This window comes from Anser brachyrhynchus, assembly GCF_964034855.1.
Source record: "Anser brachyrhynchus genome assembly, chromosome: 1".
NCBI lineage: Eukaryota > Metazoa > Chordata > Aves > Anseriformes > Anatidae > Anser > Anser brachyrhynchus.
This window is the reverse complement of record NC_137694.1, coordinates 117,327,684-117,347,792: the sequence shown is the minus strand read 5'-3', so window position 1 is coordinate 117,347,792 and position 20,109 is coordinate 117,327,684. Positions and strand designations below refer to the sequence as shown.

The window sequence follows — 20,109 nt, the reverse complement described above, 5'->3', positions numbered from 1 at the left end:
TTTTTTGGAGAACAAAACCAAAACAAGATATGAATCAAAAATACATTTTTTTCCCATTTTTTCCTCTGTGTATGGGACAGAAAAGATAGAATGCTTCCCGTGAATAACACAAAATATGTCATTCACGTTGAAGCAAAACCTTTGTTTGACCTATAAGTGTATTTTTAGCTAAAGCAATAAACTACAAAGGAATAAATTTGAAAACAATTGTTTGATTTTGTTATTTAAGACAGAGAATATCTAACTGTCTATTACATTCTTCAGAATTCAACTTTTTTCTTCTGTTCTTCCCAAAACTGCTATCAGCAAATGTCTTCCACAAGCTCAGACCAATTTCAAACCTAATTCTATTTTGAAACATACATCTCAGTTTGGTTTCTGTGCACTAGAGGGCAAGTTCTTTAGATAGATGTCTGCCTGCCTCTATTTTTACATTTTTTTTTTTCCAATTTGTATAGCACTGATGGAATCCTTCATAATTTTCATTTGTACTATACCGAGCACCTAGCACTTTCTGTTGTGGGAACAGTTTTATAATCATATTGTGCTGTCCTATTTTGCAGATGCAAAAATTATAATAAGCAAAGAGGAGAGCAAGTCAGTGTGTTTTTTTTTTTTTTTTTTTTTTAATTCAGTACTTATTTGCTGTGGTGCAGGGATTTATAAAATCCCCGCAGAAGATAAGTAACTTAATTTCTGGCCCTTCAGAGCTTAATTGCTGCAGTTTAAATGCAAATGTTATTATTTGTTCTATATTTAAATAAAGATTAACATTTCAATAGTAGGTGTTGCTTGAGAAGCTGGGCTTTCTTTTTTCCAGTGTCTAAAGTTACAGAAATAAGATCTTGAAGGTGAGAAAATAGGTATTGGAAGCATCCAAAATCATTACTGTTCCATGTACATTATGAAGTAATAGTTTTTCTGACTCATATTTTGTGAAAGAAGCATGGTTTTCATTTATTTTGTTTTCAGTTTGATGTGTTTTGAAATGTATGTAGTTCACTTTTCTTTTTTTTTTTCACTTACATGTTTAATCTGCTGTAAGTACAGCTTTTGTATTGACTAAGATGCTATAGAACTATAAAAAGCTGGTGCAGAATTAAATAGTGGAATACAGGTGGTGTGGAATACAGTGGAAAACAGTGGAATACAGGTTGTTAGTATGTGGTGTTGGAGGACTTTTTAAAACCTTGATGTGTTTATAAAAAAATGAAGATAAAACCTCCTCCAGCTAGAAAAAAAAAGTGGAAAACACAAAGATAAAGGTATGCCTTTGGAGAGCTCATAGAAAGTATATGAAGTTTAGGACTAAGTAACAGATCAAGAATTAAATTAAATGACTTACAAACAAAATTCCACTTTCTGCTTAGAAACTTGCAAGCTCCAGGTCAATTTAGGAAAGTCACTGGGTTGGATGTTAGAAATGGAGAGTTTCTGAATAAACTAAAAATATCTAATTTCTAAGGGCAAATTTTTCTTCAGGCTTGTTTTCTTATTTCATCAAAAATTGTTTGCAAGGTAATAATATCTAGCGACTCTTCTATGAACTTGAAGATAGCAGTATCTAATGTGCTTACAATAAATATAAAAAGCTTAGAGGTACTTCACATTTAAGTTGTACTGTTATATTGTTGCAAATGCACAGCTATAATGGAAGTAAAAAGCTGGAACCTCCAGGGCCCTAAAAGATCCCTAAACCTTAGAAGTCTCTTGTCTGTGCAGGCATAAGCTTAGCATGCCAAAGCCTATTGCCTCTGAGGGCAGTACTCTGTGACAACGGGACACTTGGACAGATATCGGGTAGGAAGGATGGCCTTTCCTCAAAGCAAGGATTAGCTTTTTTGTGTAAACGCATGACGAACCAATCAACATGATCATGAGAGAGGGCAACAAATCACTTCCCAGCCAAAACAGGTGAGCTCTCAGTATGCTCCAGCACAGGATGATCATAAAATCATAAAGGTTGGAAAAGACCTCCAAGATCATCTGGTCCAGCCATACCCCTACCACCAATATCACCCACTAAATCATGTCCCTAAGCGCCACATCCAACCTTTCCATAAACATGATGTAACTTTGTAAGCTGAGCATGGCTTTTTATTATTTATTTTAACCACTTTTAACCACAGTTCAGCATCTGATTACAAAGTAACTGTCTTATGAGGAATGATAACCTGTTTCTAAGGCCCATTCTAATTATACACTAACCTTGAACTCTTAAATAATCTTTGTTGTGTAGTTAGAAATTAGATTCTTGTTTGAGATACCGTTATACTTTACAATATATTTTTTCTCTAGCTTTGCAGAGATATAAGGAACAGGAATGAAAGAAAGGTACATTTAAAAATGGACTAAGAAGGGGAACGGGGAAAGGAGGAATTAAAAGAAGGAAGTGAGAGAAATACAGATGAAGGTGTATTAGTAGCAGCATTTCTCCTGTGGTATCTTCTGTCCCAGAGGATCTTAAAAAGCTTTACAAAAATGTTCAAAGTAAAAATGCAAACTTCTCTGCTAACCTCTGTATGGGTAGGTGCAAAGAACTTCTACTTAAAAGCCCTACAATCCATTCTAATTCCACACTGAGTGATAGTTGTCCACAAAGATTTGACCTTATCTTTTTCATCTGCAAAAATGGCCTGTATTATCCAGATCTGTTTTTCCAAAGACTTGGTACTATCACTTGGTTAGTTTGGATACGCAGACCATAGTTCTATCATCCTGGTGTTTCTTCGTGTGATTTTTTGAGTCCTGTGCAAAATATTCACATAGAGATGAAATCAAAATGAGTGACCTTATAAGTAATATCTTAGAAAACTTTGCTAATTTTGAAACTTCAGGAGAATCTCTTCCAAAAAAATCACACTGGTTACTGAAATGTATAGGGTGTCTGTCACTACTGATTAGTGTGTTGCTCTGGTCAAAAAACAGTATCTATTTGGCTTGGGTACCATGCAAACACCAAACAAAGTACTATAATCCCTGTCTCTATGGTGCGGGGTAGATGAGCGTATTAGCTAGGTCTGACTGCAGATTGCAGTGTGTTGCTTCTTGCATTAAATGAGCAGTTCAAACATTGTGTTTGCAGTTTAAGTTTCAAGAAGAAGAGTGAATGATCACCAAAAGGAGACTTTTGGGTGAACCTCTGTGTTCATCAGTCTGAGGAGGAATCTCTGAAGGATGTATGGAAGCAGGGATGAGGGCAAAAAGGAATTGCAGAGCCCAAAGGAGGACAGCGCTCCTGCAAGATGATCGTGGTATTTGACTTGAAGGTATCTAGTAAGGAGAAAAAGCAGGAGTACTAGCCCTCAGCTTTGCATGAGGGGTGTTGCAGGATGCTGATTGGAGAAAGTTGAGTTTAATGCAAGGGGAGAAGGCATTAGAGAAAGTATCTGCAGTGAGACAGTAAGAAGTAAATTCTCATGACTGCAAACTATGCAAACTATGCATTTGATTAGCTTTGGAATGAAAAGGTCTCCAGATGGAGAGAGCACTGACTTTGTAGTTTGCTAAAATGGCAGGTGACATGTAGTCACAAGTAATTAACTGTAATTCTAAAGGCTGTGCTCCCACACAGAGTGGATGGACAGAGGGTGGGCATTTTAGTGCATTCAATCTTTAAAAAAATAAAAAGTAAAAAATAAAAAAATTGCCTTCACAAAATTCAATATTTTCTTTGCTTTATAAAATCTCCTGCTTCACTGCTGTAATTGTAGGCAGTTATTTGATCTCTCATTTCTGACTTAAGAAATTCTTATCTTTATGCTTAAAATTATACCAATGTGAGTTAAGTAGACTACTGTGGTATGATCACCACTGTGTAATAGATATGCAAAGGTTAATAATGCAGATGGCCTTAAGACATCTTGAAAATCTCTTTTTAAAATGAAGTGTGGATGCCAAATGAAGTGCGGATGTCAAATTTTATCAATTCTGTTTGCTTTGATAGAGACAGTGACAACGGTATACAGGTACAGACATTAAGGAATGTGCTTACAGACTTAAATTTGACAGACTTCTCTGAGCATTGTTCCTGCATTGCAATTATGTATCTTCAGAAATATTCATGAAAAGATAAAAAATCATGAATTCATTAAAACAACTATCACTCCGGCCTTATGTTTACTACTAAGTGCAAATATAAACTAAGAAATATAGGAACACCTTTGAGCTTTTAAATCTCTGAAATTTTAGTGAAGGCAGTTCTTCAGATCTTTGTGCAACAAAATCTGTCTTCATCTAGGAGGTACTTTTTTATTTTTTGATTTATTTATTTGGTATGTGTGTAGGAAGGCTAAAAGGAGTTGTGTTTCATTAGAAAAAAAGTCATTGCTCACAGTAGAAAGCAAGGTTTACTAAACAGGTCAATGCTGAGATCGAGTTTCTTCTTTTTGACTGTGGAACCATTCTTCTACTCCTGCTAGCGCTAACTCTAAGATGACACATTATTTTCTCCCATATATCACTACTGTTATATTTTAAGAATTACTGACAACGTGGTATATGTTTTGTATTTTAAATTAGAGAAAACATTATCCTCAGGGAAAGACCTGCTTTCCTCTGCCTTTTCTTTTTCCTTTTTTTTAATTTTTATTTTTATTTTTTTTCCCCCAGCACTAACCTTCCACTTTCTTGTTCCTGTTGATGTTGAAATGGGAGACCATAAGGATGCACTTCAGAGATACCTTGCCAACAGCTAAATCTTACTGGACAGAGTGCCAGTCTCTTCTGAAATTATAGGATTTATGGCTAGTTCTTGCAAGCTGTTCCTCTGATGTGTTGGCCTTTTTTTTTTTTTTTTCCTCATTGAAAGATGTGATCTGATATGTAATTCTTTTCTGAAATTGCCTAATCTATAATAATATAAGGAATAGAGTATTAGATACATTCTAAATAAGAAGGTTTGAGTGGTATTCATAGGAATAGAAAACTACCTCTAAATATATCTTAGTTTTGGGGAAGACAATTACTTTTAAGTTAACCTGCCTGAAGGGTTTGCTTGGGAAGGTGGGTGAAGAGCTGCAAACTTCAAAACAAGTAAGGTGGAAATAGTTCCATAGAGGAACACCAAATTCAGTTTGTTAACTACAGTCTAATGCAGTGCAGATTCAAATCTTACAGTCCCTGTCCCTTTCTAGGATCAGAAGAGCCTTGAAAAGATTATTTAGAAATTTACTTCTGAAAAACATTTACTGTCAGGTAAAGTATGATTCATGCAGTTAGAATTAGACAAGACTTTCCCTTTCCCTTTCCCTGTGGAGAAACTGAGCCTGAACCTTTTGGACCAGTAGCGAACCCTTGCATATAACTGTACATCCTCACCAAGTGACATTTGTGACATTCCCTTGAAATTACTTGTATAGTGATAATGTTCTGGTCCATCTGAAAGGGAGAGGGTGCTACAGGGTAATATTATTTCTTATCATCCTCCAAGGACGTTGTCCAGCTTTGGGTCAAAGGAAGAGGTATCACGTCTGCCTTCCCAAAATTCTTCCTGCAACTGCTCTTCAGGATATTTTGTTATCATCTATCTTTATCCATTGAAATTTTCATGGGTTGAGTGTAGATATTCAAGTACTCTTCAATACCATGAGTATTTGGCCACCTTTAGCTGAAAGGTTTGGCTCATGTTGACATTTATGTCTCAACTTTGTTTCACTATGTTGTTTACATAGATCCAGTGCCTAGATCCTGGACTAAACTTCCTGCCCTTCCTAATCACAGTGCAAACTCAATATGGCTTTGCGTTACTCCTTCCCCACGCAAGTCTCCAACCTACGCCTTGTCACCTCTGTTTCCAAGGTCTTCAGAGGCAAATGAGAGGAATACTCATTCTGCTCCCACCCTTCTGTACCCTATATACTGGCAATGAGCTACACACCTGGTTTAATCATTCTGTCCTCAGGCTGAGATGACGCAGCCAACCCAGGACTTTCATACAATTCCCCTTCACATTAATTTCTGTCTCATGTCTTAACATTGGCAGCCTCTGAAGCAATAGCAAAAAAAGGATGAATCTCCAGGAATGACATAATGTGCCCTGCTTGACCACCATTTTAGTAAATTTGACTTGAGAGTAGCTTGGGCCCATTTACTATTATTCTTGGCAAAGAAACGTGTTCTTTGACCCCTAATGCTTTGCAATCTTTCTGTTTTGTGCTTGTCATTGTTTTTGGCTAGGACAGTGTTACTTTTCTTCATAAAGGCTCACATAATCCTATGTTGTGGATTTTTGATGGGAATAGCAGTGATAATACACCAATGTTTTTAGCTGTTGCAAAGCAGTGCTTACACTGAGCCAAAGGCTTTTCTGCTTCTCATGCTGCCGTGCCAACAAAGAGGCTGGGGGTGCACCAGAAGCTGGAGGGGACACAGCCAGGGCAGCTGGCCCAGACTGACAAGAAGATGTCCCATACTATGTGGCGTCATCCTCAGCAATAAAAGCTGGGGTAAAGAAGGAGGAAGAAGGGGGGTGTTCAAAGTGATGGTGTTTGTCTTACCAAGGAACTGTTACACGAGATGAGCCTACCTGCCGATGCAAAATAGTGAATTAATTCCTTGTTTTGCGTTGCTTGCATGCACAGCTTTTGCTTTACCTAGAAAACCATCTTTATTTCAATCCATGAGTTTTCACACTTTTAACTCTCTCTTATCCCACCTGGGGATAGTGATCAAGTAGCTGTGTGGTGCTGAGCTGCCTGCTGGTTCTAAAGCACAACAGTGCTTTACCTTGTTTGTTTGTTTTGATAGCCAGATAACATACCTTACAGTTGCTGTAGACCTCTGCTACCATAATTTTTCTTTAAAAACTCTCTTAATTCCCAAAGGTATGTTAATTTTTTCCTTGGCTTCTGCTCTATTTCTTCCATGTATAATACCTGTTGATCTTTTTTTTTTTTTTGCTTACATTCGTGTCTCTGCACATCTCTTAGAGGCATCTCTTGGGAAACATTTTCTCTTTCTTCATGTTTTAGTCTTGAAATCAGTACTTGAATGTAGCTGTATTTTACAGATTGGCTATTTTGCTATAATTAAGCTTCATGAATATGAAGATTCATGTAGTATTCCCATGGTGTCCTACAGTTAGGTTTAGCAGTAAGATTTTCTCATCTCACTGTAACCCATTATCATGTCACTTTCACTAAATTGTAACACCATCAAAATTCTCAAGAAATGCAGAGTACGTACTGGCTAATTTTTGTTTTTTATTTTTTAAGCCTACATAGACTGCAATGGTTGTTTAGCAGACAGTGGGGTGGGAAAAGGGAGGAAAGGGTTGACCAATATCTGAAAATCATTTTACTTACAACTTTAGAAAGAGTTTGGAATTTAATAAAGCCTATAAAAATAGATAGTGTAGTCTACTGAACAAAGCCATGGACTCTAAGTTTTGAGCCCTGATTGAATTTATAGGACTATTTCTGACTTTCTGTATGGTTGACTTGGACTGGGGCCCTTTATATCTTTTTGCCTTTGAGCAGGTTCCACCTCATGTTCTTTCTCTATTTCCTTATTTATTTATTTGTAAAACAGCGTAAGATTTTCACAGCAGGTACTGGCTTTAATTACATGTCTACACCACGCAGTGCAAGTGATGCCATTCTCAGCTAGCTTTTAGGCAGCAGTATCGTGCAAGTAGGGATTATATTGGAAAACTCAAAATATACTTCCTGGGACATTTCTGAATATGTGGAGCATAAATTTATCCTCTGCACAGGAGTGAATTAAATCTCAAGCAAAAGCATGCATGGTATCAAGTTGTCATAGGAAAAACAAAACAACAAAAAGTATTTTCCTTCTACAAAATTTTAAAAACTTCAAAGGAAAATATAACAATAAAGAAGAAAAGCATTGAGAAATAGGCTGAAAATACTGTATAACATTAAAAAAAAGGAACAGTTACATTTTTAAAAAGTGTACATACCTACACACAATTTTTAAAAAGGATGTTGTATATATTGATGGAATTGGAATTGTAGAAATTTTTATTCTGCTTTTCCATATAGAATTAGTGACTTCAAAACATGACCTTCAGAAATTGTCTTTAAACTTCTAGAGTTATCTAGCATAATAAATAAGGAATCTTTCCCACCCTCTTGCCTCCTTTTTATTTTTTTTTTTCCAATAATATTTCTGACTCAAAGTATTGATATAACTTGTTAAGAGATAATTATATATGTTTCAGAATAACTTGCAGATCAGTTTTATAACTTTCATCTGGTTTATATTCCACATATAGTTTTAGCTTTCATCAGTATGCAATTTTGGCGTATGATAGGGAGGTCTCATGCTAATCAGATTTACTTATTCCCTCAAAATATAGTACAGAACATTAATTTCATGCTATTTCAAAATGTATTAGCCAAGCACCAATTCCATTCAGAATCACAGAAAGGCTGATCTGGGATTTGGAGGAAAAAAAAAATCCCTGAAAGATGGCAACATAATTTTCAGTTTTATAAAACTAGGTCTTGTCAGAAAACCTGATCTCACTCTTTCTTTTAAAATTGTTTTAAGATTCAAAAATATGCTAGACAAGAAGTACTATGATAATGGACTGTAACATTAAGTAATTAACTTACTGTCACAAAAGTGATTAAAACATTTATCAGCAGACAGAAACTACACAGAACTTTCTAAAATAGTTTTGAAAAACCACCCCAGGCCACATAATATGCTTCAAAAGTAATAAGTACCGTGAGTCTCTTCTTGGCTCAGTGTCTGTCAATATATTTATCACCTGGAAGGAAACATGAAATAGTTCTTGCTAAAAAGTATCTCATCTTGAGAGCCTACATGCTAGGCAGTGAAGGCAGGAAATCTTGTTCAGACAGGGTGGCACTTGATAATATAGGACATATTGTGCACAAGAGTGACCTAGAAGAAAGTCAGCATTGGCTCCAAACTAGGGTTGGAGCATGGCAATATTTCTCCATCATTTGGCTGTTTTAAGATAACTGAACACGAGGCTGTGAAAACAACTGTAAGAGTCAAGAAGGGAGGGGAAGAGTTCAGATGTCTGTTTCCTACTCTGTGTCTTAGGATAGCCCAATGAATGGAAGCTGTTGAAGACTTGCCAATGCTACTAGCCACCTAACAAACATTTAGAGAAAGGATTAAGAGTGGTGATCCAAATTATGCTTAACAACTACGTTTTTCTCAATAAAATAGGCTTCTTTGAACACTTTGGCTGTTTTAACATAACAGAACAGAAGTCATGTTAGAAGCAAAGAATGTGCATATGGGCTGGAATGGGGTCTTACTTGAGGAAGGTGCTTTGGGATGGTGTGTGCGTGTAATTTGGCCTGCACTAGTGTGGTGAAACAATTAAGCTGCCATGAGAAAAAGTGAATACTAAGTAGAGAGAAGATGATAATATTTGGTATTTAGATTCAGTGACAAATGCAGCTGAATTTCATATTCTGGATGGTGAACTCTTTGAGAGAGTTTAGTAAATGATTTGGGTTCTGAAAAACTGCCCCAAAAGGAGAAACTGAAGGAGTTTCCTCTTCAGCTTCTTATTGATTATCTAGATAGAAATTATTTATTCAGAGATGGTGAGTAATACCAATAGCTAGAAGGTCTGTGAGGATAAAATGCAAAGGCTGAAGCTAGTTAACAATGTGAGTGAGAATAAATGCAAAGTTTTAACAATGAAAACAGTCCTTTAAAACTTAGCATTTATATCAAGCTGTAATGACTTGCAGAAAGATGTGCTCTAGCACAACAAGAAATTATGAGCTTGGATCACCAGGGTAAAAATATGAGCTATATTGAGACTGATGATTATTTCAGATCAGTTAAAAAAGAAGTCTCTCTTAAAAAAGAATAAATAAAGAAATAATAGTGTGCTGTCCAGGGTACTGAACATGAAAACCATTTTGTCATGCAATAGGAAAGATATTGTTAAAAAACTTAAAATGCAGCGTCAGTTTAATATAGAAGTGTACACTGAAGAAAAAAAAAGCTGAATCACTCTCCCATCAATTAGTATATTCGCTTCTGTGCATGTTGTTTGCTGTAAGACATTCCTTTTTCCCCTCCCCCTCCTTCTCTCCAGTCTTCCCACCTTCCTCCATGAGTGAGAATATTTGCTTCTGTGTAACCATTTGTTTGTTCATTGGCCAAGCATGGCAAGAGGCATAAATTGTGCAAAAACGTAATTTCAAAATAATAGCCTTATTTCTGTCCTAGAATGAGCAACTTCTCAAGGACTGATTTTGATATATTATCCATGTCAGCTGTAAAAAAAGCTCTGTAGAGAAGAGATTGTCCAATATGTCACGCTATATTAAAAACAGTATTTTTTTTCTGATATGAACTGGTGCTCTGGAGGGGTGGAGCTGCGACTGTTCAACTCATTAAGCTCCTCTCAAGGTAAATTCCAAACTGGATTTCAGAAGTGCTGCTTATTTCTGAAAATATCCTTTTCAGACAATAATTGCTACATTTAAGTCAGAACACAGAATGAACTGTGCAGAATGTTACAGAATACAATGTTCTACAGACCTGCATTTAATTTACTGTGTCTTCTTGGGAAAGTAATAATTTTGTTCTCTTCAGAAAACAAACAAACAAAAGTAAGAAAATTTTCCTTTTCTCACTTGGGGTCATACATCAAGCATGTTTCTTAATGTTTGTTTGCATTTTAACTTTGCCATCTCTCCTTGTTTTGGGTAGCCGCAATATCAGTGAGCTCAGAGAAGGTCATGCTCTGTACATGTGTCAGGCTTGATTGTAATCCCATGCTTCATTCCTAACTTTTCTTTTCCCCTGAGGACAGACAGGCAAAAAGATTACGTTTAATATCACAATTAGCTTTCCTGAAGCGATCGTGCCAGAAGAAAGATACAGCCAATTGATGGTAGAGATACTATAAAAATAAACTGTCCTGTTCTCTGAAAAAGTGTGTATAGGAAACTGTAGGAATTGTTCAGGCCATCTTTTTGCACTGAAGTACATAATAATGCAATTTAGTTCAATCTTGTCAGCTTGAGGAGGTATTTAAAATAAAATGAAATAAAATGCAGCTCCAGCTTGTTTGACAGCCCTGTGACTGATAGGGGTAAGTGACAATAGCTTTTTGCTCAATGCACACCAGGGAGTGTCTAGAAATCTTGTGGAAAAAAAGATGGAAATGCAGTGGTGTCAAGTTGGCTGGGGAGCTGAAGAGACTGGTGGTGTTGCTAAGAGATAAATGGGATGCATAGACTTCAGCCTGTGAAACAGTGAAAACAAAAGTAATTAAAATAAAATGAGGAAACGTTAAGACTTCCAATTTCTTGTTTGGGTATGATCAAGTGATTTTCTGTGGTTTATAAGGTGGCAAGGTTTCCAGTTAGAATTCTTCAGCCATATGGAATGAGTGATATATACTCTGTTCATACGTAAATACATAAAGTGTTGGTTTTGGTTCCAGGTGACCAATAGCATGAGAATATGACACAGTGGCCCATGTTTGATCTAAGTAGTTTAGATGGTTAGTAGTTGTGTATAAAGTTCAGAATAGCAGTGAAAATAAAAATAAATAAAAAATGTTGGTCTGACAGTCTGACCTCATGCCTGCTGAGTTAGTTTATCAATCTGCAGCTTAGTGAAGATATTTTCCATATGTTGCTGGTATTGCTTTTTTTTTTTTTGTGTATGTGTGGGTGTGTGAAGGCCTAAAGAAAGCAGACATTTCACCCCCAAAAGAATAGGCAAGTGAGCTTAAAAGTGATTGCTACAGTATACAAATTCTAACATTTATTTCAAAAGATTTTGTTGTTCATGCTAAAATTCTAGGCCACCCAGGTAGTTTAGGTCTAGAATGTTCCTGATTTCCTGATACTTATTAAATTCAGCATGTAAATGTGCAGAGTTCTATTACAAGACTTGGTATGTGAACGAGACACCTTGGGTCCATGAATGATGTTGTTTTCCTTCTTCCTTGGATGGAAGGGGGCAAAGTTTAATATCACATAGACCTAAGTATCCATCAGAATGGAAGAGTTTGAATGAGCAGGTTTGGAACAGCTTGGAGACAGCTTAGCTTTTCAAAAATAAGGCTTAGACTGGTAAAGAGTAACTCTCAGACTAAAAGGAGATGTTCTTGTGGAGTTTTCCAAACGTATTTGAAATCTACGTGGACAGGACTATATAGCTTTCATAGATGTTTTGCAGTAACTCTGATCAGGCAACAAGTAGTTTTCCTTTCAATTTATTCATGACCGTACTTCCACTCTGCCATGTTCTCAACACATTGCAATGGAATTTGATATTGAATAACTTCTATAATCTGGTTACAACCCTAACAAATCTCTGAAGTGATTTAAACTTTTTTTTTTCCTGAATTGCCTGCAGATATAATATAATAGCTTAAATATAATAGCTTAAATATAAAGTCTAAGCTGAAAGTTCACGTGCCAGTGGGGGTTCAGTAACATTTAATTGATAGGCTTAAATGACAACGTTTTCTGCTCTTCAGATGGCCACCACTAGAACCGTAACTGCATCTGATGTTTTATGATGTTCATGATAAGATATATTAATAGAAAAGGTCTGACAAGGGTCTTGAAAATATGTGTCTAAAAACAACTGCCTGAACAAAATGCAACTTCTTGAAGATGTAGCATTGGCCAGAGAGATAAAATTTTTTTGGTATTTATAGGTGCTTTGATTACACCACTGTTTTCTTGGACTTTATGATGGAAAAAATGGCTACCACCTTCTAGAGAAAACTGATGTTTGCCGAGTTGTTAACACAAACAGCTTCATAAGGCTGGCTGTTTGTCATTCGAGACAGTGAAGATTGTCATTGGTGTCAGAAAGAACGGTATTATGCCAAACACAATGGGCTGGGCAGGGGTGGGGGCAATGGCTCACAGGCCACTGAAACGTGGACTAATGATCAGTCTGTGCCTTCCCTTCTCTGCTGCCATTGTGGTACTGGTGTTGAGATAATTTAATGATGGCAAGGGATGAAAGATACCAAGGAAAATGGGTGGGAGGGAGTCTTTTCTCTGAGAAATGTAAGGAAGATGTGGGAAGGATGGTCCTGGAGCTAGGGGCCTTCTTTGGAGTGATGCAGTGTCAGTGTGCAGTAGGAAGAGAATAAGGTGCACTGGCTGAAGGACATGACTTGGGACTCTTGGGAAGATATGTCATGAGAGTGCATAATGGGTTGATTTTATCACATAAAATTTTGGACCATGCCTTGTTGGAGGAAGGGGCTTGGCTCTCCCTATGTATGCATACGTGGTACTTGCTCCTTTCTGTTTTTCCTTTTGCAGTGCATAGGATAATGTTATCAGAAATAATCATCCCTGATGAGATATTAATATTAGCAGAATAGTTTAACAGATCGCCTATTTGTACTTTGGTATTTCTGGGAAGTCAACCAGATTCACTCTCACTGACAAATACTCATATAAATTCACCCATAAATCCACAACACTCTTATTTTCTACCATCAGTTCAGTCAGTATACATTATTTACCTGATAGTTGGCCCTTTTTTTCCCACAGTTAACCTTGTCTGTCTTACTCAACTCTTTCCATATGAAGCACGTTTGAAAGCTGATTTATTCTGTACTGAATAGGGAGTACATGGAGGCTCCAATTCTATGCATCATCCAGAGTCTTCTTATTAAATCAGCCATGTACATCAATAATCAAAAGAAAGACAATTTTTCCAAATCTATGGACTACTCAGCTGAGTCCCCAGCTATGTAATCTAGTCTCTGTTAATCTAGTCTCTGTTCAATTTACCAGGAACCCATTGCCTTTGAAGCAAAGAATACTTTCTCAGTTCAACATGTTTAATATTACCCTTTCTACTTATCCAGAGCACTGTGTAAAATATAAAATACACTTTGCCCTTTAAAATGGGTTTTCTTTAGCTTGGCTATCGTTATGTTTCTTCATGAACCTATTTGTATTTATCCCTACTAATTAATATGGCAGTGGCTTATGCCCAGACATACCATGTTTACCAGGTAAGACATTAATGTGCCCATGTTAGACAGAGAACAATGTAAGTAATTCAGTGATATCAAATAAATAACTTCTGTGTGGCTTTGCTGATTTAAGAATACCACCTTGCTTTCATTTTTTCTGTTATGGCCTAAAAAGGGTATGGTACCTCACTTCCTTAATCTGCTTTAAATCCGGTCTGAGATTTAAACCAAATTTTAGTGTCACATATATATATTTTCACTACAGCCTTCCTATATTAATTGCAAGCAACATAACCCATGTAGAAGAATTTTCCTCCTTCTCCTTCCCCCACAAACAAGCTCTCCTGTGGCAATTAGTCAGTGGTTAGGTGCTTGTATGGATGACTTTTGGTAACAAGCCTTTGGAACCCTATGGCTGTGAACATTTCTAATACACTCTAACTTAGAAGAGGATGCCATGAAGTGAAAGATTAAATCTTAATTTGAGCATGACTCGGACTTTGTCTTCCAAACCTTTTGCACAGAAAGTGTAACTGAAATTCTGTTTGTACTTCCCAGAGAAGTTATATCTTTACCCACAATTATTCTGTTTTAACCTTGAAGAGCAAATGAGCCAAATATATATATATCTTCATGAAAAATCTCCATGAAAGAACATCTGATGATAATAATAATAATTATTGTTTTTCTGAGACAGGGCTCATAATTGAGTCTTGATAGGCAGCAAGTGAGTCAGCAGAAACCTTATTCATCTTTTCCTGGAATAGGTGCCTCACCTTTCACAAAGGACCTTAATTTATTTCATCCTGCTGGAAAGCTCTCTGCTCAGGTTGCTTTTTGTTCTCCAGGACAAAAGTAGCTAGTTGTTTTTCTTTATCTAAGCACGCTTATGCTTATAATCCCTCCCTCCCTCCCTCCCTCCAAACAAAAAACCACCACTACCACCAAAACAACAACAACAACAACAAAAAAAGCAACCTTTAATATGTAATATTTTATAGCAGTGAGTAGTGTGAAATGCTGATCATGGGGAAAGTGTCATCATCTGGTTCAGAGCAACTCAGATGATCCGAGCTCAGTTCCCATCTTTCCCACTGGTCTTCTTTATGACCTTTAGATAGGTAGTTAAATAAATTGGACACAAGTAGCTAACACCCCTTCAGCTATTTTGGAAATCTTGCTGGGTGCCAGCTTGTATCACTAGGTGCAAAATATGATAATGTTCCTGAAAATGTTGGCCACCATCATGTCTGATCTCTCTGGTTGTTCCTGTCATGCAAGTGGTAGCTACTAACAAGTGGAATGAGAAATGACTCTGTTCTACATTTCCTATATCTAATTATTTCATTTTCTTTTCTGAAAACAGACAGGGGAATGAAAAGCTTCCTGTGTGTGACAGTGGACTAGTTTATAATGAAGCAAGTTTTTGAAAATACCTTAGATTTTTGACATTTCTTCCAGAGAATGGCATATTAAAATGCTACTAGCTGGCTGGGAAATGTAAGTACTGTATTTGTCAGAAATTTCTTCAGGAACCTGGCAGAACAATGGTGCAATATATGACAAAGTACGATTAGTAACATCAATAACTTTATATTAGCTGTTATACTGGTGTCTGTTTTAGAACAGTTATTACAAGAGTGAATTGGCAAGGTAGCAGCTCTTCAATTTAACTTTCACCTTCATCCAGTCTTGCTGGTAAAACTCTCTCTTTCAAGTAATGTTTTCTCCTCCCTGTTCCTCTTGTGTGATGCCTATTAGTATTACCTGTACCTGTTGCAAAATTTACCTATGTACTAATTTTTGCAGGCCATAAAAGAAATATGAATTTCTTCGGACATTTTTAGAACCTCTATGTTCTTCATCATTACCAAAGCTCTAGGTGGAAGATAAAAATGGAAGAAAATGTTAAAAGACAAGGGAAGCAAGCAGATTAATTCTTTATAAAAGAGAGGCAATTAAATGGTTATACTTGAAGAACATATTTTACATTTGTCACCTCTACCAGACTCCCTTTTGATATTAAAAAAATATTGTAGTTAAAAAGACAGCTTTCCTTTGCTACCCTTCCCCTGTGGTAGTCACTGTAAAACTTGTTCTTTTGGTTCATTTTCCTTCTCACTTCACTTTTTTTCTCTGTGCATTTCTAATATGCATCTTCTAAAGAAGCTGTATTACAGGCTGGCAAGAAGCCTTTGGTTCCTCTTAATAAAATATCTGAAGCCAGCTGATGGGCCTGTGCTAAGTAATTACCCTGGACTCAGTGTGACTGGTCAGACAGCAAGGAGGTGTAAGGAGTAAGAAGCATCCCCTCCTGCTCTTCCTTCAACTGGAGTGAAGGTCTGCAATGGTCAGTGCTGAAGGGAGGAAGGGTCCAAGGGAACAGTCAAACTCTGAGGTTTCTCCGTGTAGCGTAAGAGAAAAAATATGTGAGGAGGTATGAGGGAAAAAAAGATCTATCAGCTTACTAGGGCAGGTGAGTGCCTTTTATTTCTGAAGGTGGGGTTAGTGGCTAGTTGTAAATGTCCTTTGACTTCAGGGGAGACATAATACCATCCTATTTTTCTTGCTTAAACACTGTAATTGGTTTGCAAGGATACTTACTCTTGAGTGCTGGAAACTCTCTCTGCTAACAGTGACCCTCATTCCCATACACACTTTGGCTGAAATAAGTTGGTTTCTATAAAAAAAGGTGATATATCCATCTATAGTGCCAAGCAAGATTGGTCTCAACTGTCTTTCCACTTCAGCTTCCAGAAAAAACACTCCTTTTACATACAATAGGTATAGTCCAGTGCAGAGATGAGCAACAGTCTGAGCTCAAAACTATTGAAATCCTTTACAAACCATCTTCTTACCACATGTTGAAATATATCAGTTACAGCTTCTATTTGGGATGATTGTCAGAGTTTGAAAGTTAAGACTAGCAGTAACTGACATATTTAGTTGTAAGGCAAAACCAAATAGCTCATTGTATCACTCCTTGCAACCATGTACATATTCCAAGAGGGAATATCTTTGTTTCCTGCAATCCCTTAGCATAAAATGGAAGAAACAAATATAACAGAATGACAGTCTCTTCAACCAGTAAGTCATACCAGGGCATCAGTCACAGCTTTGAAAATAGGAACTTCTTCAAGAAGGATTTCTACTCATTTGGGTTGTTAGTAATTTAAAAACTAACTAAAACAACAAAAACTGTTCCTCATTCCTTTGCCTTAATTTGGTGGGGGTATTAAAAATGGTGTAGCTAAGAAAAAAACAGCAAAAAACTGGTCTCTGACTGCTCTGCATATTCCCCCCTGCTGCCTCCTGCACATGCCCGCAACATGTCTTGGTAAGGTAGCTCATTTTATCTGACTGGTGTACCCCAAATACCTGAATATGTAACAAACCAACCAACCATGTCTTTTTCTCAGACTACTCATATCCTTAAATAGAGTCAGCACACAGCAGCAGAAGCATTTATGCAGGACATAATGCAGAGCAGGGACAGTAGCGGTGGGTAGTGCCAAGAGGCCAGTGCAGGTCTGAGACTAAGGAATTGGGTCTTAGGGTAGGAAACCCCGCTGTGAAGAGTGGAGAAAACCACAGCTTGGCTGCATGCATGGGATGAGGGTTAGTGAATCCCAGCAGCCAGAGGCATCTTGGCACACAGGAAAGCCATGAGGGAGTGTTGAACTTGAACTTTCTGGATTTCCCACAATTTTTAATAACTGCCTTCATATAGTGTATGTGTAAGTAACTAAGGAATGTTTTTCCTCTCATTCACTTCATTTTAATTTTAAGAGGAAAACAAATACCCTTTAACTTGAATACCCTCAGGACAGTCTTCACGGATAGTGTTTAATAAGGAAAGTTGTCACAGAACATTAATAAAACAAAGCTTTAATAGCGTTACCTTGGATCAGTCTTTGAAAGAAGAGAAGTTGGCAGTGAAATTACATTGGTCATCTATCTTTTCAGTCACTGGAAAAAATATTTCCCTCACAGCTGAGTCAGAACCAAGGAAGGGGAATATATGCTTTAATATTGGAGGAACAATTTGTTTAGTTTGCTCAGCAAAGAAGTTAGTGTTCTGGCTCAGTCAGCAAAAACCAGTTCATAAATACTTGTGGTGAGTCCATGTGAGTTTTGCTTAGAAGAGTAAAGGAAGATTTAACTGTGCTCTGCTTCCCTGGAAATAACAATTATTTGTACATGTTACTTGGTTGGTGATCTCCTGTTTTCTCTGGTCCTATTATTTTGTCCCATAACAAACTGAAATTCATTCGTATTTTCATGTCATTTAAACATTTTGTTACATATTCAGAATTGAGATGACCAGTCACATTTCACCATTTGCATTAGGTTGGCTCAATTTAGGCTTTATGGATGCTGTATCTTTATAAATAGTCCAATCGGAAAAGGTAAAGAAAGTTAATCTAAAATGGTCTCTAAACAAGTTTTCATTAGCTATCTAGCAAAGAATTTTATTGTACTGCAAGCAAAGTTTTTGATTGTATATTTCAATTCATACTTTATCAGCGCATTAGCTTTGGTTTTAGTATTCATGCTCTTAAAAAAAAAACAAACTTTGCATAACAATCTGAAAGTTCAATTTGTGCACCATAACTTGCAGTCCATTTGCCACAGAATCATTTTGTTTTCTCAACAGTTGTTTGACTTGTAGCACAGCTTGTAGTGGTGAGACTATAAAATGTGTGTGTATAACTTCTGTAGTAAAAGTGAGCTTTTTTCATTTTTGTAAGCTGAGATACATTGTTGAAATTCTTGTAAAGGAACCAGACGGTGGCTGCTTATTTCCCAGATGGTTTATTCATCAAACAGATTATGCTGCCTTTCTTTTTTTTTTTTTTTTTTTCCCTAGCCAGTGGGATTCCCTGACTTCTGCTGCATGCATTACATGGGATAGAAGTATTAAAAAAAAAAAAAAAAAAAAGATATGGTACCCTTTTACTTCAAAAGATACATAAAGTTATCTTTATAAAAACATAGTGTGTTATTTGGTGAGCCCCAGCACTAGAATATAAATTAAGTTTTATCGCATGCAACTCAGGTGCAGGAATTGAGCAGCACAAATCTCATGCAACTTGAATGAGATTCATACTCTAAAAGCAAACTTTAACTTCCTTTTACATGGCACATTGCTGTTACTGTATAAGTTCTTTTTCTAAGATGGTCATATTGATGCCTTTGTATTATATACATACATTTTCCCATCCTGCCAGTTCTACATTTAAAACACCACCATCACCACCACCACTACCAAATCATAGAATCATGAGTTGGAAGGGACCCATAAGGATCATCAAGTCCAACTCCTGGCACTGCACAGGTCTGCCCAAAAGTTTTGGCCATGTGACTAAGTGCACAGACCAATCTCTTCTTAAATTCAGACAGGCTTGGTGCAGTGACTCCTTCACTGGGGAGCCTGTTCCAGTGTGCGACCACCCTCTCGGTGAAGAACCTCTTCCTGATGTCTAGCTTAAACTTCCCCTGCCTCAGCTTAACACCGTTCCCGTGGGTCCTATCACTGGTGATAACGGAGAATAGGTCACCTGCCTCTCCACTCCCCCTCGCGAGGAAGTTGTAGACCGCGATGAGGTCCCCCCTCAGCCTCCTCTTCTCCAGGCTGAACAGGCCCAGTGCCCTCAGCCGCTCCTCATATGTCTTCCCCTCTAGGCCCTTCACCATCTTCGTCACCCTCCTCTGGACACTCTCCAACAGTTTAATGTCCTTTTTGTACTGTGGTGCCCAGAACCGCACACAGTACTCGAGGTGAGGCCGCACTAGCGCAGAGTAGAGCGGGACAATCACTTCCCTCGACCGACTAGCAATGCCGTGCTTGATGAATCCCAGGATATGGTTGGCCCTCCTGGCTGCCAGGGCACACTTCTGGATCATATTCAACTTGCTATCAACCACAACCCCCAGATCCCTCTCTGCGGGTCTGCTCTCCAGCGTCTCGTTGCCCAGTCTGTACGTATAGCCAGGGTTGCTCCGTCCCAGGTGCAGGACCCGGCACTTGCTTTTGTTAAACTTCATGCGGTTGGTGACTGCCCAGCTCTCCAATCTGTCCAGATCTCTCCGCAAGGCCTTTCCACCCTCATCTGAGTCCACAACTCCTCCAAGTTTGGTTTTGTCGGCAAATTTGCTCGAAACACCTTCTAGTC

General features: G+C 37.5%; 2 protein-coding genes across 5 annotated transcripts in view; one reads left to right on the top strand and one right to left on the bottom strand.

Annotated features, from left to right (window-relative positions):
• DSCAM (DS cell adhesion molecule) overlaps nucleotides 1-20,109 on the top strand; it is a 473,116-nt gene that overhangs the window by 100,116 nt on the left and 352,891 nt on the right. The gene's annotated exons all lie outside the window — the stretch shown is intronic.
• The window catches only part of LOC308188083 (uncharacterized protein), a 40,920-nt gene that overhangs the window by 12,424 nt on the left and 8,387 nt on the right, over nucleotides 1-20,109 (bottom strand). Inside the window, exon 2 of the mRNA XM_080576722.1 lies at nucleotides 1-20,109. This exon is cut by the window's left edge and continues 12,424 nt beyond it. Within this exon, the coding sequence (XP_080432848.1) occupies nucleotides 19,199-20,109 (911 nt within the window). The 3' untranslated portion in view covers nucleotides 1-19,198.